The 22,357-nt window shown below is 45.0% G+C and overlaps 1 protein-coding gene across 1 annotated transcript in view; it reads right to left on the bottom strand.

Annotated features, from left to right (window-relative positions):
• Positions 1-14,704: 14,704 nt before the first annotated feature.
• The window catches only part of LOC142748342 (zinc metalloproteinase-disintegrin-like VLAIP-B), a 57,710-nt gene continuing 50,057 nt past the window's right edge, over positions 14,705-22,357 (bottom strand). Inside the window, 7 exon segments of the mRNA XM_075855429.1 lie at positions 14,705-16,747; positions 17,688-17,762; positions 17,854-17,886; positions 19,168-19,209; positions 19,996-20,067; positions 20,937-21,024; positions 21,519-21,612. Coding sequence (XP_075711544.1) covers positions 16,721-16,747; positions 17,688-17,762; positions 17,854-17,886; positions 19,168-19,209; positions 19,996-20,067; positions 20,937-21,024; positions 21,519-21,612 — 431 coding nt within the window. The 3' untranslated portion in view covers positions 14,705-16,720.

The following is a 22,357-nucleotide window of genomic DNA, read 5'->3' as shown; positions in this document are numbered from 1 at the left end:
CAAAATTTCATCATCTCCGCTGCCTCTATGGGGGTCCACCTAGCAAATGATGACGTGGGGTTTTGGGCTAAAAATTGTTGGGCATATAAATTTGTTTGGGCCGCCATTACATTAACAAAATCCTCAGTGAAAAACAGATTGAAATAGTGAATTTCTGCGAGGCCTACAGTCTCAAATAGAATTCCAGAGCTCCCTGTGAAATCTGGAATGTGAGGCTCATAATTATCAGGGGGTGGGTTCCACAGGGTATCGCTCATTTGGGGGGTTGCCTCAGCTGATGTCCTGGGGCGTCTTTGCGGGGGTTCCTCATCACTGGATGAGGATGATGAGGTCAAGATGAATGGGGCAATTTCCTCTTCTCCCTCGCTGGCCGATTCAGTGTCAGAGGCCAGGATGGCGTATGCCTCCTCAGCGGAGTAGAGCCTTTGAGATGATTGGGCCATTTTTATTAGGGGGGTATGTAGTGCTTCAACACGTGTAATACTCTTTATAGAGGTGGTTTTGTATGTTGTGCTTTTACACGTGTAATATGAAATTTATAGGAAAAAAAAAAGAAAAAGAAGAGAAGAATAAGAAAAATTTAGGAGAAAGAAATTTATTGAACGTTCAATATAGAACTGTAAAAAAAACTGAGCTACAACTGTGTCGCTACGCTATCAGAAATTTAGTGAACAAATTTCAGTTAAAAAAAACTGAATGTATGTCACTAAATGGACGCTGACTATAAGATGTAAATTTATACTAAAACTGTCGCTACGCTATCAAAAATTTAGTGAACAAACTTCAGTTAAAAAAAACTGAATGTTCGTCACTAAACGGACGCTGACTATAACGCTATAAATTTATACTAACTGTCGCTACGCTATCAAAAATTTAGTGAACGAACTTCAGTTAAAAAAAAACTGAATGTCCGTCACTAAATGGACGCTGACTATAAGATGTAAATTTATACTAAAACTGTCGCTACGCTATCAAAAATTTAGTGAACAAACTTCAGTTAAAAAAACTGAATGTCCGTCACTAAACGGACGCTGACTATAACGCTATAAATTTATACTAACTGTCGCTACGCTATCAAAAATTTAGTGAACGAACTTCAGTTAAAAAAAACTGAATGTTCGTCACTAAACGGACACTGACTATAACGCTATAAATTTATACTAACTGTCGCTACGCTATCAAAAATTTAGTGAACGAACTTCAGTTAAAAAAAAACTGAATGTCCGTCACTAAACGGATGCTGACTATAAGATGTAAATTTATACTAACTGTCGCTACGCTATCAAAAATTTAGTGAACGAACTTCAGTTAAAAAAAACTGAATGTCCGTCACTAAACGGACGCTGACTATAACGCTATAAATTTATACTAACTGTCGCTACGCTATCAAAAATTTAGTGAACGAACTAAATGTCCGTCACTAAATGGACGCTAACTATAAGAAGTCAATTTATTCAAACTGTATAAAAAAATATATAGCTAGAACTTCTGCTATATATCTTTTTTTACAAAACGGACGTCAGTAAACGTCCGCTACTCTAATGCTAGTCTTTTTTTTTTTACAGTTTTATAAAATGAAGAAAAAAAGGCCAAAAAAAAACCTGCGTAAACAAATTACCACTGAGGCTGATTATTAGACTCAGCACTCAGTAGCCGCAGGGCGCACGCAAAAAAAAGGTGCAGTAATAAAAAAGGCCAAAAAATAAAAAAAATTACCACGGATGCTGATCAGTGATGGCGGTCACTGATCAGCACTCAGTGGCCGCAGGGCGCACACAGGGAGGTGCAAAATACAAAAAAAAAGGAAGTCCTGTGCCAAAAATTGGCGGTCAGTGATGGCGGTCACTGATCCGCACTCGGCGGCCGCAGGACGTAAAAAGGGAAAGATGGGGAGGGTGGGATGGGGGGGGAGGGTACAGGGATAAGAAGTTTAGGAAAAAAAACAAGTGCTGCTGCTAAAAAAAAAAAAAATCAGCAGCAGCACAGTTGATGATGATGACGGTTCACTCTTCTGCAGGAAGCAGTCGGATGAAGACGTCACAGCAGGATCGCAGCACAGAAGGCCTCAGATTCGGTAAGTTGGCTTCACAGACGGTCACACCAGCTCTGCTCACCGTTCCTAACCGGAATGAGGTGGGCAGGGCTGGTGTAGGGTGTTTCAAACACCCGCCATGGCTGCGATTGGTCGGTCGGTGCTGACCGACCAACCATAGCGATCTGGGGGCTGGCATCACCGCCATTTTTTACATGGAACATGGTAGTCATTGGTGCTGTCCTAGACAGCACCAATCACCACCATATCACTGTGCCCTGTGGCACAGTGATTGGCAAAAGCCGCAAACAGCCGCAATTGGCCGGTCTGAATTGAACGGCCAATGGCGGCGATCGCCGATGCGGGGGGGAGGCGACACCCCCCTGGGCATCGTGTACAGATGTCCTGCTGTTATGAACAGCAGCCATCTTTACTTTAAAACTTTTATTTTTGATACGGTAACCCCTTCTGCATTTGACGTACATGTACGGCAAGATGCGGGAAGTCAATGCTTTCCATGACGTACATGTACGGCAAATGTCGGGAAGGGGTTAATACCTAGTGGTAGCTCTGTTAGTGTCCATGTTTTTGTGTCAATCATGGATCTAATTTCATCTTCTGCAGACTTAATCCATTTATTGGCTTCCCCCTCTGGAAGCTGGGATACGTCTTCCCAAGATGTGGGTTCATATACAGTGGCGCTGCTTGCCTTGTATGAGAGACGTACAGGTGGTTTACCTCTGTTTTCTCTTATTCAACACCTCGGTTCTGTATCTGGGTTTGGTAGCGTCTGTTCATTGGCAGGGCTTGGGCCTGCACTAACTTCAGCCATGAGCTCTGGAGACATACAGGTAGTCTGATCAGTATCAGTGATCTGTTCTTCTGTTGATTCCAGTGATGTCATCACACCATCTTTCAGATCCACAGCAAAGGTTACACTGTTGCTAATAGTCTGTAAAATCCATGGCCGCGGACCGTCTGGACTACTCACCCCCCGAAGGCCGCAGCCATGGACTTGTGAGCGCTGTTCTGCATCTCATCTTCAGATCACTTACACTCCACTCTGCTGTGTCCCATAGGGTGTGCGCACACGCTTGCGCCCGGCCTTAAAGGGTCAAAGCGCGCACATGGTTAACATCACTAATTAGCCCATGATCACCCTGGACTTAAGTAGGGCACTGCCCTTTTGCTCATTGCCTGAGCGTTGTTCGTATTCCTCTGTTAGTCTTGCAAATGGTTCCTTAGTGTTATCCTTTTCCTGTTGTTCCCGTGCCCTGCTACCTGTGCCCACTATAGTTTTGGAGCCGAGTTCTGCCATCTGCCACGTCTGCTGTGTTATACCACATCTGGTGTCATCTGTCTCGTCTGCATCACCTGCCGTTAAGATCCCATCTGTGCCTAGCCGTTGTGTCTGTCTGGACTATCACAGGTACCCTTGTCCTTGGACTATATATATATAATCTTGGTACACTGAAGTTTGGCCAGCTGCCATCCTGCTATGGCGGTGCGGCCCAGTGGGTCCACACACCGTGACAGTACACTCAGGCCATGGACCCCGCTGGTCAACCCAGGATCATGACGACGTCACAAGCCATGCAGGCAGATATATGAGACATGACAGGACTAACTACTCCTGGCAGTGAATTCCATTGCACATCGGCTGGATGCGCAAGCTTCAACCGCCACAGCACCTGCTCCTGTTGCTCCGGCTGTTCCTCCTGCTACACCTTCTGTCAGTGCCAGTGCCGACTTCCGATTCTCGCTGCCACTACCTCCTCGCTACGACGGAGATGCAAGGTCCTGCAGGGGATTTCTAAACCAGTGCCAGATCCACTTCAGCCTACATGCCAGAGCATTTCCTTCTGATGGTGCTAGGATCGCATTCATAGTCTCTCCGCCGGGCTGGCAAAGCCCTGGCATGGGCGAATCCCATCTGGGAATGTCAGGGACCAGAGACCTGTGAATTACAGTGCTTCCTACAAACTTTCCGCACAGTATTTGAGGAACCTGGGCGAGTGTCTTCAGCAGCAGCATCCCTGCTGACCCTGCACCAAGGAGACACCCCTGTGGGAGAGTACTCTATTCAGTTCGGTTCCCTGGTGGCCGAGCTGACCTGGAACAACGACGCATTAGTGGCCACATTCTGGCAGGGTCTACCCTCTGAAATCAAAGACGAGCTTGCCGCTTGAGACCTGCCCTCTATCCTAGATGACCTTATTCTTCTAGTGTAAAGGATCTGCCAGGCACAGCTTCGGGGTTAACTCCCTTAATTAATCAGTCAGCACCTGAATCTACATCCCTGAGACTGACTCCAGCTTCCACCACTCAGGCTGGCAGGCTTAGGAGTGGGAGAGCCTATCGCAGCCTGGCCAGACTCAGCTAGCTCCCGCCCTCTGTCTATTTATACCTGCATATCCTGTTCCTCCTTGCTTGTTATTCTTTTTCGTGTGGTTTCCTGGCCCAGCTACAGCTCCTTCTATTTTGTTCCTGCTCCATACTGACCCTGGCTTACTGACTACTCTTCTGCTCTTCGTTTGGTACCTCTCACACTCCTGGCTTGACTCGGCTCGTTCACCACTCTGGTTGCTCACGGTGTTGCCGTGGGCAACTGCCCCTTTCCCTTGCTTGTATTCCCTTGTATGTTTGTCGTGTTTGTCGTGCACTTACTGAGTGCAGGGACCGCCGCCCAGTTGTACCCCGTCGCCTAGGGCGGGTCGTTGCAAGTAGGCAGGGACAGAGTGGCGGGTAGATTAGGGCTCACTTGTCCGTTTCCCTACCCCCCGGTCATTACTTAATAACAAGCCCATACCTAGTCTACCCTGGTCCCTGACACCACTATGGACCCCCGTGAGACCCTGGCTCAGCAAATGCAGGGTCTCTCCCTACAGGTCCAGGCCCTGGCTCAGAGGGTCAACCAGCCTGATGCTACCTTGGTAGTTCCCCTCACCGCACCTCTTGAACCCCACCTCAAGTTGCCCGACCGGTTCTCAGGGGACCGGAGGGCTTTTCTCTCCTTTCGGGAGAGTTGTAGGCTTTACTTTCGTTTAAAGCCTCATTCCTCAGGTTCTGAGAGCCAGCGGGTGGGTATAATTATGTCCCGGCTCCAGGAAGGGCCCCAAGAGTGGGCCTTCTCCTTGGCTCCTGACGCCCCTGAACTTTCCTCCGTTGATTGTTTCTTTTGTGCTCTCGGACTTATTTATGACGAGACTGACAGGACTGCCTTTGCCGAGAGTCAGCTGGTGACCTTACGTCAGGGTAAGAGACCTGTTGAGGAGTATTGCTCTGACTTTAGGAAGTGGTGCGTAGCTTCTCGGTGGAATGACCCTGCCTTAAGGTGCCAGTTTAGGTTGGGTCTGTCGAATGCCCTGAAAGACCTGCTAGTTAGCTATCCCTCTTCTGACTCCCTAGACCAGGCTATGGCTTTAGCGGTACGACTTGACCGACGTCTCAGGGAACGACAACATGAACGTTTATGTGTTTTCTCCTCCGACTCCCCCATGATGCCTCCCGAAGTTCCGTTGCTTCGTTCCTCCCCGAAAGACTCAGAGATACCTATGCAACTCGGGGCCTCCGTGTCCCCCCAACAACGTAGAGAATTCCGCAGGAAGAATGGTCTCTGCTTCTACTGTGGGGATGACAAGCATCAAGTGAACAACTGTCCTAAGCGTAAGAATGCAGCCAGAGAACTTCTGCGCCTAAGTGATCATCGGGGAGGTCACTTGGGCGCACAGGTATTTCCAGTAAATAGGAAACGTACTAAGATCTTGCTTCCCTTTCAGGTCTCTTTTGGTGGTAGGTCTGCTACCGGCAGTGCCTTCGTGGATTCAGGGTCCTCTACTAATATTATGTCTGTGGAATTTGCTATGTCTCTTGCTATGCCTCTGATTGATTTGCCTAAACTTGTCCCGGTAGTGGGTATCGACTCCACTCCCCTTGCTAATGGTTATTTTACACAGCATACCCCTGTTTTTGAACTCCTTGTTGGCTCCATGCATTTGGAGCAATGCTCTGTACTGTTGATGCAGGGATTATCGTACTATTTGGTTCTAGGCCTTCCCTGGTTGCAGTTGCATAATCCCACGTTTGACTGGAATACTGGGGAGCTAACCAAATGGGGTAATGAATGTTGTACGTCATGTTTTTCTGTTAATTCTATTTCTCCCCCTGAGGAGGCGAATACGCTACCCGAGTTTGTTCAGGACTTCGCTGATGTTTTCTCTAGGGAGGCCTCCGAAGTGTTACCTCCTCATAGAGAATATGATTGCGCTATCGAATTGGTACCAGGAGCTAAGCTTCCTAAGGGTAGGATATTTAATCTTTCTTGTCCCGAACGTGAAGCCATGAGAGAGTATATCCAGGAATCCCTGGCCAAGGGTTACATTCGTCCCTCTTCTTCTCCGGTAGGTGCTGGCTTCTTCTTCGTGGGGAAGAAGGATGGTGGTCTTAGGCCATGCATTGACTACCGTAGCCTGAATAAGGTCACGGTAAGGAACCAGTATCCCCTTCCTTTGATTCCTGATCTCTTTAATCAGGTTCAGGGGGCCCAATGGTTCTCTAAATTGGATCTACAGGGGGCGTATAACCTTATTCGCATCAAAGAGGGGGATGAGTGGAAGACTGCGTTTAACACGCCCGAAGGCCATTTCGAATACCTCGTCATGCCCTTTGGGTTGTGTAATGCCCCTGCGGTCTTCCAGAATTTCATAAGTGAGATTTTGAGAAATTACCTGGGGATATTTCTTGTAGTGTACCTTGATGACATACTGGTGTTTTCCAAGGACTGGTCCTCCCACATTGAGCATGTCAGGAAGGTGCTTCAGGTCCTTCGGGAAAACAAACTGTTTGCCAAAACCGAAAAATGTGTGTTTGGGGTACAGGAGATACCATTTTTAGGTCAAATCCTCACTCCTCATGAATTCCGCATGGACCCCGCCAAGGTTCAGGCTGTGGCGGAATGGGTCCAACCTGCCTCCCTGAAGGCGTTACAGTGTTTTTTGGGGTTCGCTAATTATTACAGTAGATTTATTGCTAACTTCTCGGTCATCGCTAAGCCTCTTACGGACCTCACTCGCAAAGGTGCTGATCTCCTCCACTGGCCTCCTGAGGCTGTCCAGGCTTTTGAGGTCCTTAAGAAGTGCTTTATCTCGGCCCCGGTGCTGGTTCAGCCCAACCAAATGGAGCCATTTATCGTGGAGGTTGACGCATCTGAGGTGGGAGTGGGGGCTGTCTTGTCCCAGGGTACCAGGTCCCTCACCCATCTCCGCCCCTGTGCCTACTTCTCCAGGAAGTTTTCGCCAACTGAGAGTAACTATGATATTGGCAACCGCGAACTCTTAGCCATTAAATGGGCATTTGAAGAGTGGCGCCACTTCCTGGAGGGGGCTAGACACCAGGTAACGGTCCTTACCGACCACAAGAATCTGGTTTTCCTAGAATCTGCCCGGAGGCTAAACCCGAGACAAGCTCGATGGGCGTTATTTTTTACCAGATTCAATTTTTTGGTTACCTATAGGGCTGGGTCTAAAAATATTAAGGCTGATGCACTGTCGCGTAGCTTCATGGCCAGCCCTCCTTCGGAGGAAGATCCTGCTTGTATTTTGCATCCAGGTATAATCATTTCCTCGATCGATTCTGATTTGGTCTCTGAAATTGCTGCTGATCAAGGTTCAGCTCCCGGGAACCTTCCTGAGAACAAGCTGTTTGTTCCCCTGCAATTCCAGCTAAGGGTACTTAGGGAAAATCATGACTCCGCACTATCTGGTCATCCACGCATCCTGGTTACCAAACACCTCATTACCAGAAATTATTGGTGGCCTGGGTTGCCTAAAGACGTTAAGGCCTACGTCGCCGCTTGTGAGGTTTGTGCTAGGTCCAAGACTCCCAGGTCCCGACCAGCGGGCTTACTGTGTTCGTTGCCCATTCCCCAGAGACCTTGGACACATATCTCCATGGATTTTATCACCGATTTGCCTCCATCCCAAGGCAAGTCGGTGGTGTGGGTTGTAGTAGACCGATTCAGTTAGATGTGCCACTTTGTGCCCCTCAAGAAACTACCCAACGCCAAGACGTTGGCTACCTTGTTTGTCAAACACATCCTGCATCTCCATGGGGTCCCTGTCAATATTGTTTCTGACAGAGGGGTACAATTTGTTTCATTGTTTTGGAGAGCCTTCTGTATGAAGTTGGGGATTGATCTGTCCTTCTCCTCTGCCTTCCATCCTGAAACCAATGGTCAAACGGAGAGGACTAATCAATCTCTAGAACAATACTTAAGGTGTTTTGTCTCTGACTGTCAATATGATTGGGTCTCATTCATTCCCCTTGCCGAATTTTCCCTTAATAACCGGGTCAGTAACTCGTCAGGGGTCTCTCCCTTTTTCTGTAATTTTGGGTTTAATCCACGGTTCTCCTCCGTTTCACCTGGTAGTTCCAACAATCCCGAGGTAGAGGTCGTCCATCGGGAACTGTGCACAGTCTGGGCCCAGGTTCAGAAGAACCTAGAGGCGTCCCAGAGCGTACAAAAAACTCAGGCTGATAGAAAACGTTCTGCTAACCCCCTGTTTATGGTCGGGGATCTGGTGTGGTTGTCGTCTAGGAACTTGCGTCTCAAGGTTCCGTCCAAGAAGTTTGCTCCCCGGTTTATTGGGCCGTATAAGGTCATTGAGGTCCTCAATCCTGTCTCCTTCCGGCTGGAGTTACCCCCGTCTTTTCGTATACACGACGTGTTTCATGCCTCCCTCCTTAAACGCTGCTCCCCGTCCTTGGCTCCCTCGAGGAGACCTCCTGTTCCCGTCCTCACCCCTGAGGGGGTGGAATTCGAGGTGGCCAGGATTGTGGACAGCAAGATGGTCCAAGGCTCCCTCCAGTACCTGGTCCATTGGAGAGGTTACGGGCCCGAGGAGAGGACTTGGGTACCCGCCCGGGATGTTCACTCTGGGGTATTGGTCAGGAGGTTCCACCTGCGTTTCCCCAGTAAGCCAGGTCCACTTAGAAAGGGTCCGGTGGCCCCTCATAAAAGGGGGGTTACTGTAAAGGATCTGCCAGGCACAGCTTCGGGGTTAACTCCCTTAATTAATCAGTCAGCACCTGAATCTACATCCCTGAGACTGACTCCAGCTTCCACCACTCAGGCTGGCAGGCTTAGGAGTGGGAGAGCCTATCGCAGCCTGGCCAGACTCAGCTAGCTCCCGCCCTCTGTCTATTTATACCTGCATATCCTGTTCCTCCTTGCTTGTTATTCTTTTTCGTGTGGTTTCCTGGCCCAGCTACAGCTCCTTCTATTTTGTTCCTGCTCCATACTGACCCTGGCTTACTGACTACTCTTCTGCTCTTCGTTTGGTACCTCGCACACTCCTGGCTTGACTCGGCTCGTTCACCACTCTGGTTGCTCACGGTGTTGCCGTGGGCAACTGCCCCTTTCCCTTGCTTGTATTCCCTTGTATGTTTGTCGTGTTTGTCGTGCACTTACTGAGTGCAGGGACCGCCGCCCAGTTGTACCCCGTCGCCTAGGGCGGGTCTTTGCAAGTAGGCAGGGACAGAGTGGCGGGTAGATTAGGGCTCACTTGTCTGTTTCCCTACCCCCCGGTCATTACATCTAGCCTCCCAGATTGACATGCGGATTCAGGAATGGTCTCAAGAGGTACGCCAGTCCAGAAGACTTCCTAGGCTGGCTACTACATTTCAGCAACCCATGTTGCCCTCACTAGCTACTCCGCCTGAGGAGCCTATGCAAGTAGACCGCCTCAAATTGTCTGTCCAAGAAAAACAACGCAGACGCACTTTGGGACTATGTCTGTGTTGCGGCTGCAGATGCCATTTTGTACGTCAATGTCCTAAAAAAACCAAAAACCTCTAGTGCCTAGGTTTGGTTGGAGAGACAACCCTAGACGGTAGGAAGCTAAACAAGACTCTCTCCAAAATTGTCCATCCCCGTGACCATAGTGTCTGGCGAAAAGACGTACTGGGTCTCTGCCTATCTGGACTCAGGATCCGCGGCAAACTTCATCAAACAAGATCGAGTGGATCAACTCCAGTTGCCCACTGTTCCTCTGGAGACGTCTTTGGCTGTTGCCTCGGTGAATGGTCTTCCTCTGCCCTATCCGATCGTGTCTGAGATCAAGCTACTGAACCTCCAAGTTGGAGCTCTTCACACAGAACGGATTACATTCCTTGTCTTGCCTAAAGCCATCAATCTGGTATTGCTGCGTCTGCCTTGGCTCCAGTTGCATGCTCCAGTCCTTGATTGGAATTCAGGAGAAGTTCTCCAATGGGGCCCCAAATGACTCCACCGCTGCCTGGTACAGATCCATCCTGTCCAGCATACGGTGCCTCAGTCATTAGCGGGATTACCCACTCATTTTTCCCAGTTTGCAGACGTCTTTAGCAAAAAGGAGGCTGAGATGCTTTCTCCACACCGGTCTTACGACTGTCCGATTGAACTGGTTCCTAATGCTTCTCCTCCCCATCGACGGGTATATCCTCTCTCCTTGCCAGAAACTCAGTCCATGTTGGCCTATATCAAGGAGAATCTGGAGATGGGTTTCATGCGAAAGTCTTCCTCCCCGGCCGGGGCCATGATCTTCTTCGTTAAGAAGAGAGGCGGATCTCTTCGACCCTGCATTGACTACCGTGGTCTTAACCAGATCACGGTCAAAAACAAATACCCATTGCCACTAATATCTGAACTGTTTGACCGCATACAAGGAGCCAGGATTTTCTCTAAACTAGACTTGCGTGGGGTTTACAATTTTATCCGAATCCGTCAAGGTGACGAGTTGAAGATGGCATTCAACACTCGAGACAGGCACTACGAATACCTGGTGATGCCCTTCGGTCTGTGTAACGCTCCCGTGGTCTTCCAGGAATTCGTCAATGATATCTTCCGAGATCTCCTCTATGTCTGTGTTGTGGTCTATCTCGATGATATTTTTATTTTTTTCCAGATCCGACGACTCATCGGAGGCATGTTCGTCAAATTCTGCTGAGAATCACCTGTATGCCAAGCTGGAGAAGTGCGTCTTTGAAAAAAATTCTCTGTTTTTCCTGGGCTACATCATCTCGGATCAAGGTCTCAAGATGGATCCTGAGAAAGTAAAGTCTGTTCTGGAGTGGCTACATCCTCAGGGCCTGCGGTCCATTCAGCGTTTTTTTGGGATTCGCCAACTTCTACTGGCAGTTTATCCCAAACTTTTCATCACTGACGGCTCCCATCTCTACCAAGAAGGGTGTGAACGCTAAGATGTGGGCCCCAGAGGTAGAATCTGCATTTAATAGCCTCAAGAATGCCTTTACCTCAGCCTCAATCCTCCATCATCCTGACGTCTCTCGACAGTTCTCATTGGAGGTGGATGCTTCCTCTGTTGGTGCAGGTGCACTTCTGTTCCAGAGAAGTTTCAAAGGAAAGGCAGTGGTGTGTGGCTATTACTCAAGACTTATTTCCTCCGCTGAGCGCAATTACTCTATTGGGGATTGCGAGTTATTGGCCATCAAATTGGCACTGGAGGAGTGGAGACATCTGTTAGAGGGAGCAGCTCATCCCATTCTGATATACACCGACCACAAGAACCTCACTTATCTCCAGTCGGCTCAACGGCTAATCCCTCATCAAGCCAGGTGGTTGCTGTTCTTCACCCATTTCCAATTTGTGCTCCACTACCATCCTGCTGACAAAAATGTGAGGGCCGATGCCCTATCCAGATCGTTTGAAACAAAGGACATTGAGGAGCCCCCCCAATGTATCATAGACTCGCCCTGCATTACTACGGCTTATCCCCTGCAAGTTAGAGACATCCCTCCGGGGAGGACTTTTGTACAGTTGGCAGACAGGAGGTGAATCCTTCGCTGGGGACACAGATCCAAACTGGCTGGACACGCGGGTATTTGTAAGACTCGAGACCTGATAACTCGTTATTTCTGGTGGCCCACGCTGCCCAAAGATGTTATGGACTTTGTCTCTTCCTGCACTGTGTGTGCTTCAAACAAGGTGGCTCACTTCAAGCCTGCCGGTCTGCTCCAACCTCCATTGATTCTGTCAAAAAATGAAAACCTGATGGAATGGTGACAAATGGAAACCATTAGAAATGTTTCCTTCACCATTGGTATCAATGGTGATGCAAATGGAAGCTAAGGTTTCCATTTGCCTTTCCGTTGAGGGGTTCTCCCGACGGAAACCTCAGACGGAACCCCTCAACGGAAAGGCAACGCTGATGTGAACAGGCCCTAAACTGTGAGCAAGTACCCTCCCTCTTAGCTACGTCATGCAGGCCACACTTTGTGCTATTTCATCCCACTCAGCTCCATCATTCATTGCCTGACCTTCCATGTACTGTACCTGAACTCTACACTTCTGTGCTGTATTTTATTACTGGGGCTGACATCCGTTTTGTTTTCTGGAAACTAAGTCTGATTCTCTCCTGGTCTTGGTGTTGCTTCCTGATTCTTCCTCCTTGATATGCCATCAATACCTCTCCTAAGACAGTCCCGTCTTACAAAGGGATGGGATATCGCAAGGATATGCCATCACTTTATGATCACTGGCATCAGACTTCTGGGATTCTGAGAACAAAGGGGCAACAGCAGTGATTTAGCGATGAGGTCCTTTTACTGTTTTTTCCAACACATCGCCACCCCGGCCACCCACTATACAGGAAGCTGCATTCAATTGAATAGGGCCAGTTGTTATGCCCTGCACAGCCGGGTGACCAGGAGCATCTACGTGCAGGGGAATCTTAGGGGGACGCAGTATTAAATTAACATAGCTACCCCTCCATTTTCAGGATCAGTGAGGTCACAGAGTACAGACTCCTACTGATCACAAAGTGATGACATATCTCGTAGATATGCCATAATTTTATAATTGGGGAATATCCCTTTAACCCAGGATTTTTTGCAATGTAAAGCACTGATTTTTCACACTGTATGGCACTATTATGTCGGTGCTGCCTAACTATATTGTAAATACTCTAAATGACACTATAATTTTAGCAATGTGTGGCACCTATATATGAACAGGTTATATGTTGTGGTGTGGTCTACTTATTATGAGAGGGCTGTAGGGCAATAATTCATTTTTGCAGCATGGCACAGGGTCCTTTTTGTAACAAGATTAAATTTTACTTGGAACTTTTTCCATTATGTTGGCAACCTTGTCCCCTTGGCATATTGGAATTGATTGAAGGTTATTTAGTCTAGGTCACTCATTTCAGGTAAGAATATGGCAAATATGCCAAACAGACTCTCAGGTCTCCATGGCAGTCAATCACAGAGATGTAATAAAATCTTTCTTACTACTTGTAGATATACGCGTAATTAAATGTAGTTTATTAACTCCCTCCTGACCTGTGGGAGACATTACTTAAAGGGATCCTGTCATCAACATCTTACCTGTTAAACTCGCCTGACCCCTCAATGGCTGCAGCTGTCCAGAGTGCGTTCCTGTTCTCTTCTTTCCTGAAGTCCTCCTCTGTCTGTAAATATCGTCGTTTAAACTTTTCCTGCCTTTTATGGTAATTATTTTTCCCTCTGGGATGCAGCTTCTTAACCCCGCCCACCGTTGCCACCTGTCTGGCCCTGACTGGCTAAGGAGCTGTCAATCAAAAAGAAGGAGGTGGAGTCCACTCTGAGATGCTGGAGGAATGAGAATCTGACTCTTTTCAGATGAAGATTTGACTCTTTTCTGCTCATTTGCATACGGCGTGGGACCACTGAAAAACGGAATACTAAAGCTACAGAGCTTACTTAGAACATATTTATAGCTTAGATGACAATGATTTTTCACCCACTTTCACCAGGTATTGCTGGCTTTATAGCTAAAATGCTGGTGACAGGTTCCCTTTAACGCCCAGCACCAAACATTTACGGTGCTGTGATCACATGGGGACACTACCAATGCCCCTTGCTACACCCCTGGATGTTGGGGCATTATACGTATAGGGCTATGGAATATGTTTGCGATATATAAATAGTTTCTGTTTTACGTACAGGCATTTCAGACTCTGATATTCAAGTAAATGAAAGTGGTTGCTCTGTTTTGACAATACCTATTCAGATTGCACAAAGTAAGACTGGTGAGGGGACACCCAGTGTTCAGCTGATATTTCACAGAAAATTTAACATTACAAGGCACCTAATAAAATCAATGGTCCTTTAGAGCAGAAAGCACTACACTGCTCTAAAGGTGGCCGTACACCTTGGATATCTGTTGGACGAACGCCCGGTACAGCAGACCGCTATTCTTCTCGACCCACTCATACACATGTACGCTCGGCCTGAACCTTCTTTCATCCGACATCTGCTGTTGGTGGACACCCCCATACATATACATTAGGTGTTCATCTAATGTGTACGGGTGCTTTAAGGTTCGAGAGGGACCTTGACTGGCGGACTCCTTATTACGTCGACAATTGTCCAATGCAGACACAAACACAGACACTTAGGAATTACAGTAATAAACATTATATGAATTGTTGCTTATATAGATTCCTCTTTTTTTCCCCAAAAAAAATCGTACAAGTCCAGTTATCATATATGCTGTTTATTGCATCTTATTAAAAATAATACAGTAACAAAGAAAGGTAAAACAAATCATTTGCATTTCCTATTCATTTAGAATTTTCTACTCTACTTACAAAGTATAAGAGAAACATGTATAAAAAATATTATAAAATGCAGCTTTCTAAAATAACATGAGATTTATAAATATTACAAATGCTCAAATCACAGTAAAAAGAAGCACTAACACCCTGTAGTAATAATAATTAATTATAATAATAATAATAATAATTAAATTAACCTATGTACAAGCTGTATGTACATAAACAGTAGCAGGCACCAATCTGGCTGTCAACGTAGTGATTATCACTGTAAAGAGTTGGGAGTGAATATACTGGGTATACTGGGAAAGAAAAACATGGAGCTAGTTAAGGTCTTGTACACACTTGCTGCCTTGGCTTTCATTTTTTACATGTGTAGAGTGGGAACGGCTGGAGGACCTGACATGCCCATGCATTACAAAAACAGCCCATTCAAGTGTAATGCTTCATTTCCCCTGTGGTGGCACTGCAGGGAAATTGAACACTATTTGCCTGGTTCCCCAACAGATTATAGCTGATTGTTTGGGGTCCCAGTAAAAGGACACCTTGTAATCAGCTTATCTTCAGGGACTTTTCAACAACCAAATGGAGACAACCCCTTTAAAGTGAACCTCTCAGGAGTTTTAAGGCCTCTAAGCCCTACGGCCACCATCTCCTAATCATGGACGGTAATAGTATTATAAAGATGCCCCTGTATAATCTGCTTGATGCATAATGTAGAACATGAACTTATAACATAACACGCACTGTGTGTAACTTACCGTTTAAGAGTCATCTGCTATCCTCAAGAGCCATGCAGTCTGCTCCCTAAACTCGCCCTTCTTGGCTTGATTGACATCCCACAGGAGCTTTTAATGACATATGACGGCTTGTGGGACGTCAATCAAGCCAGGAGGGGCGCGCTTAGGGACGGTACTTCATGACTCTTGAAGATAGCGGCACCGCCCAGATGACTCTTGAACGGTAATATACATACATGTTATAAAACCACTTTCTACTTTACGCAGCTTCGGGCATATTATACAGGGCCATCTTTATAACACTATTACCGTCCAGTATTAAGGCATGGTGGTGGTTTAGGGGCCTAAAATCGTATGACAGGTTCCATTTAAAGACAATGGAATTGGATTTTTAATGTACATAATGACCTCAGCATCAGCTTTGTAGTCAGTTTGTCAATCAGATACCAATATTTGTGGAAGAAAATGAGTGATGAATTATGTCAAGATGAGGCAAACCCTTTGATTAACTAAAAATATAATTGACTTGAGTTGAAGTACATAAGCAAATACACAGATCATACAATTCGACTTGTTTTTCATGAAAATGTGACAAACTGTGCAATATATAAGAATGTGCAACGTAAATAAAAAAACAGATATAGTTCCGCAGACGATGAAAATGTAATCTAGATGGTAATTGATGCCAACTGTAAATATGATGTCAGTGTTTCCAGGCAAATTTACAATCCTGAGAGGGGTGGAAACCTGAGGTATATATATATATATGTTTGCAGTTCTTCCACGTAGCCTTTACTTAGTTTACGTTCTCTCAACGAACAGCGGGAGGCATAATATAATTGGGATGCCCTTCTAATTCTGGCTTACTTCACCACAAGTCACCAAACATGGGTCAGAAGGGCAGGGACAGCAGTTGCACCCAGGACCTGATGCCCGACGGGGCCCAAAGGTCCCTCTCCCGTATAGGAAGACACCGGTGTTATAAATGGCACATGACAGGTAGGAGGCCCTATTACAGGTATTGCATTGGGGCCCAGGAGCTTCAAGTTATGGCTCTGCAGATGGGCACATATTTGACCCATCTTTGTCAGACTAGTGCCCTGGGTGCCCTGTGAAGGTTTACACAAACCATTTAAGGTAGGAGAAGGGATGGGACCATTCTGAGTTGCCCTGCTTCATAAGTCCCCTAGCAGTCTCCATAGTGCATACAACCTTATTTTTAGTTTGTTTTTCAGTGCACACAAGACTATATAAAAAACAACATATAAAACAGATACAGACAACATAAAAATGTACAAACACTATACAAAAAGTTTTCTAAAAGAAGGGCGTCCACCATTCTTCTCACATCTTCCGTATTAATTCTTAATGGTGGGTTTTAATGCCTGAAATTAAAATAGACATGACATGTAATCGGTGGTACTGTTTATACTTTACAATATACTTTAAATATACCATATATCATGACAGCCATTATTGGCATATTGCAAGGAAAGATCTGCCAGATCTTGTCAGATCTGCTTGGTTTTTTCTGGACGCTACATGGGTGGCCAGCCATTGACTATTATAGGATGACCACATGGCCACCGGACGCTGATAGAAGACAAAGTGGCACAGTGCTTTCCGAGTGTTGCTGCCACTTTGTTCTAGATATTAGCAGGGGTCATAGTATTCAGACCCCCCACAGATTAGACATTGATGACATATCCTAGCGATATGCTATCGATGTCTTCATGAGACAGTCACGTTTAGCTTCAAGGGGCAACTACTTCAAAGTATATGTTTAAGAATTGCTTAGTTAACAATTCCCTAATATATCACAGGAAAGCAAGGAAAGAGATCTAAATGTAGCAGAGCTGAATTTGTTATTTAACTCTAACTTCAAGCGAAAACAGCTCCTGATTCTCAGATGTTTTTGTAGCAACTCACGTTTTTCGCGGCGTATTTTACGGCCGTTATTGGAGCTGTTTTTCAATGGAGTCAATGAAAAACGGCTCCAAAAACGTCCCAAGAAATGACCTGTACTTCTTTTGACGCGGCGTCTTTTTACGCGCCGTATTTTGAAAACGACACGTAAAATTACGCCTCGTGGGAACAGAACACCGTAAATTCCATTGCAAGCAATGGGCAGATGTTTGGAGGCGTAATGGTGCCATTTTTTCAAGCGTAATTCGAGGCGTAAATGGCCCAAATTACGCCTGAAACCACTGCGTGTGAACATACCCTTATCAGTTGCATTGTTTGTTCTTTGTATTAACTGCCTATGCTGAAATTAAGCTGTGGGTTTATGTCATTGAATGAGCCATGCAGAAGCAACTAGTTTACCTTGGGTGGTGGAATGGGCAGAACTGGTTTACTGGTGGGTACAGGTGGTGGAGCAGTAGTAGGCTTCTGTAATGCCTGAAACCAAGCAATGCATAATTACTATCTCAGTATTGTCACATGCACAACATCTCACACAGACGGGACGGGGAGTATATGTTTTTCTTACCGGGGATTTTTTTGTGAACTCAACTGAAGTAGTCTGTGAGGAGAAGGAGACAAAATACACATTTATAAGTAAAAATTGTTATGAGTAACAGATCCTATTTTTCTGACTTTCCACTTTAACTAAAGCCATAATACCCTTTCTCCTAAATTACTAATACATGTGATATGGTCCAAGTTGTCTGTTGGCGCACACTGTCATCTGTGCTTCATCTAGCTGTAATAGACCTTCATGAAGCAACAAATTGATCAATTAAGACAATGGGGCACATTTATGAAAAAAATTCCTAATAATTAAAAAACAGTATTTTGAAGTTGGAGCACGTACATATTTACATAGCTCTGGGCATCACATATATTTCTATCATATATAGCACGAAGATTTCTACTTGAAGAAACTGTGTGCTAATGAATGCCAGGTGAGACCTTATGTATATTGTAGAAAGGTTTTGCCCATTTATCCTGACTCCGGGAGTCTCCCGAAAAGTAGGCTATTTACCCAGATTACGGCAGATCCATTGGTAGTTCTGTGATGGCAGCGTTTGTCCCTGCTGCCTGCATAGTGGCGTGTGCATTCTGTACATTGCATGCAGTGTCTGAGTTGCATGCAGGCATTAGGGACAAATGTTGGTCCCTGCTAACGTCACTGAACCCAGAATAATGTCATGGTCGTCCTAGGTAAGAGAAGGGGCACTCCACTGTGGGCTGTCTCTGCTATGGAAGCACTGTGAAGGGCACTGTTATGTGTTCAAGGGTATTGGGTTGAGGGCATTTTTGGAATGTGACCTATATTTTGATATTGTGTGCGAAGCGTGGCACACACAATATCTCCCTAAAGTGATTTCTCAAAAGTAGGTAAGTGTGGTTTTTCTAAAAGGTGAAATCACATCTATATGCAGTCGTGGATTTAAAAAAAATTATAAACATGTCATATTTATAGAATTTCCAATAATATCACACCATATGGCATAATCACAGGATGTAAATCAATTCTCCTCCCTCCTTACAATCTTTAGATAAGACCTCTTTCATGCTGCAAGGCAACTGGCTGCAGCAGGAGCCCTTACCCACTGTAGAAGGCCAATAGAAGGACAATAAAAGGCCAGGTACAATAATCCCTGCCCCCTTATCAAAGCCCCACCTCATCACCTCATCAGTTGACTCCCTGCCAGAAATAGGGAACAGTAGGAAATAAACTTCTTTCTTTTTTTCAAAATGTATACAAAATTATTTTTTCTTCTACTTATTTGTATTATGCCTTTGTAGGTTTATTATATATCATGTAATATTAATATCATGTATGTTGTTAAGCCCTTACCACTGAATACTGTGGACCTTGGTATCCATCTCGGCTTGAAGACTGCGAAGAAAAAGAAAAGAAAACTCAATGCTTCAAATTTAGTATCACCATTGATAGATCGCTTTAAAATGAGTAGTATAGTGATCTACGAATTTTGTTGAGGAGAACACTGCCTGTACTTTACTTAATCCTGAAAAATACAGAACACATGCATTTGCAGGGTCGGGCTTTCCAACACAGGACAAGTGGATCCTCCAGTGGGCCTGGGTTGTGACACATTAACACACTCTGCCACGGTAGACCCAAGTGGTTCAGCAGAAGACAACTCCATCTAACGTTAACTTTGGTGCAGATTACTTATCACTAGGATACATAACTTTTTGGGTTAAAGGGGTTTACCAGAATTTTACATTCATGGCCTATCCTTAGGGTAAGTTCAGTAAGGTTCCCACCCCTAGCACCGAACAAATGTTCCTATCCCTATGTCGGGTACAGCAGAGAAGGGTCTTTTTCGCTCCATCTCATTCTTTCTGCTGTTTAGAGGGGGTCATGGGGATGGGTTCCCCAGAAATGACACATAACATATTAATTAGTATTGAAAATATGGCCTGAGTACAAATGATAAGAGAAGGGTACATGTGCTGTATATCTGAAGACTGGGCCCTCACAATCCTTTCCCTTCAATGATCCCAGGGCCAGATTTTCTATTAGGCAGAAGAGGCCAATGTGTAGGGGCAGGCCCGGTTGGACATTTGAAGGCTACTGCTTGGCAGGGTCAGATCATATTTTGATGTACTACGCAGAGCACCACTGACCCCATACTAAATTTACTGAAGAAAAATTTACCTGTGGCACTTGTGGTTTCTGTGGCTTTGCTGGAGGAGGTGGTGGAGGGTACAACATGTTCTTGGATCTCAGCTGTTTATAGAATGAGAGAATTTTTTACTTAATTGATTTTCAATATTTTTATATTTCTAGTATATACATATCTACTATATTGTTTCTGGTCACTGTTTATGCCAGGTATTGTGATGTTAGCAAATGCCCATTGTGTTCGGGCTACGAATATGTACACTGTGGCCATGGACCTCATTTATCATAGGAGAATGTGGCCCTGCATCTAGGGTGATACAAATAGGACTACTAAATAAGATGATTTTACTGGTTGAGAAAATAATATATATATATTTTCCCCAACAGTTAATATATGATACCAGTTTTGCACCCCAAAAAATATTATCAAAGCATAATACCAATATCTTATTGTTGCTCGTATACAAACACTTTCTTAGTTTGATATTAATTTAATATGTGCAACATCACTCAATGTCAATAAGCAGAAGCAAAAGCAATAGTAAATTCTAGGGTACATAAAAATAGAGATAAAAAACCAAGATACAAATGTAACTTATATAACTAGTTAGGCTACATCTCGAATACAAAGCACATTGTTGAGGACGACTATGTGGAAATAATTTAGGAAAGCGGAATAAGGTGTGCTACTAGATAAATAGGGACTGCTGAGGAACTTGGTCAGCTTGGAGATGCCTTAGAGGTGATCTTATTAATGTGTATAAATAAATAGGGTCCATATAAAGATCTGGCACATATACAACGTATTGCAAAACCTGTACAATTGACTAGGACACATTATTTCCATTATACAATATACAAAATGTTTCTTTACATTGAGTGATTCCTAATATTAATTAAGAGGGAAGCAAAGAGTTTACTTGATCCAGGAGTAATGTTTCCTTCATGAGATCTGAATTGCCAGATTCTCTTACCTCTGGCGTTGACACGTTGGAGTCAGACTTCATTTGAGCCTGATGGAAGGCTGGATTTGTTGCACCACTTACTCTGTCTGCAGATCCCCTGTAAAAAAAATAGTGGAATCAGAAAACATAGAATTTGTGCAAGCAATAATCCTTCTATTCATATCTACTTGACCGCTGCTATACATTGGACACTCTTGTTTTAAGGACCCTCTATGCAACTGATGCCACAGTGATGGGTCAAAAGCAAGTTTTGAAGTCAACTATGACTAATCTTGTAGCCGTTTTAAAATCTCCTATATTCTAACTAATGTGAGGATCCTTCAAATCTCCGCCCATGAGTTACCTTCACACTTAAAAGAGGACACCATCGAAAACCTGAAAGGTCAGCTTAGGGTTTCTATTGATCCACAAACCACCCAAATGACCTCATTTTCTTGGTGATCCCATTGAGAAAACTATCAGGGTCTCTAACTAGCTGTACCCTTTACAAGTGACGAGGGACATGTAATACTTCATTTATCCCTCAGGAAACAACTCTTTTAACCCCTTCAGTTGTTCATTTTATGTCAATCGGAGTACTTCTCATCATACCTCTTTGCACACCTCTTTCGGAACACAAACATTAGGATAAGTCCAGCCACAAGAAGAAGGGCAATAATGATGACCACCACAATGATGATAATATCTGAGAAGAAAAATGATAACATTAGGCTGTGGATTCTTTCTAATCTTAGAAGGTTGTGTTATACTGATTATTCGCGATCAAATCTAATACGATCTCCAACTTACTCAGGCAGGGTGTAGCTATAGGGAGGGCAAGGTTGTCTAAGGTGCCCTAAAGGCTTGTTACATAAGAAGACACCAGTATTATAAATGGCACATAGCAGGTTGGGTCCCTGTTACAGATTTTGCAATGGGGTCCGAGAGTCTCAAGTTACATCTCTGTAACCAGGTTTGGAGTATTGCAAGCAACAAGTAAAACAAGAAAGTGGATCTTTGAGAGATTCAAGCCTAACCCCAGCTCAGGAGACTCAGCTCACAGCAATGGATAAATATGCTTTGAAAAGTTGCAGGGAAAATAGACAATGACAATCAGAAATAAGATGGATGGATACCGTCACAGAAATCGTGAATAGGCCATTGAGAATTCTGAAGAACCCCCCCCCCCCAAAAAAAAAGGGACAACCAGAGGTTACAGAGTTTGCATGGGATGGAACAAAAGGTCTGATTTTCCCAGTAAGGCTGTGTTCACATAGCAGAATTTTTGAGCTGGAATCCGCCGCAACATTCTGCCTCCCATTCATTTCAATGGGAGGCAGACGCTTCTTTTTCCCGCTAGCTGATTTTTTCGGCTAGTGGACAAAAGAAGCGTCCTTCCTGATCTTCGGGCGGATTCCACCCAAACCTCACATTGAAGTGAATGGGAGAAG

This window comes from Rhinoderma darwinii, chromosome 3 (assembly GCF_050947455.1).
Source record: "Rhinoderma darwinii isolate aRhiDar2 chromosome 3, aRhiDar2.hap1, whole genome shotgun sequence".
Taxonomy (NCBI): domain Eukaryota; kingdom Metazoa; phylum Chordata; class Amphibia; order Anura; family Rhinodermatidae; genus Rhinoderma; species Rhinoderma darwinii.
Note: the sequence above shows the minus strand (reverse complement) of the source record. Positions and strands in the feature narration are given on the sequence as shown.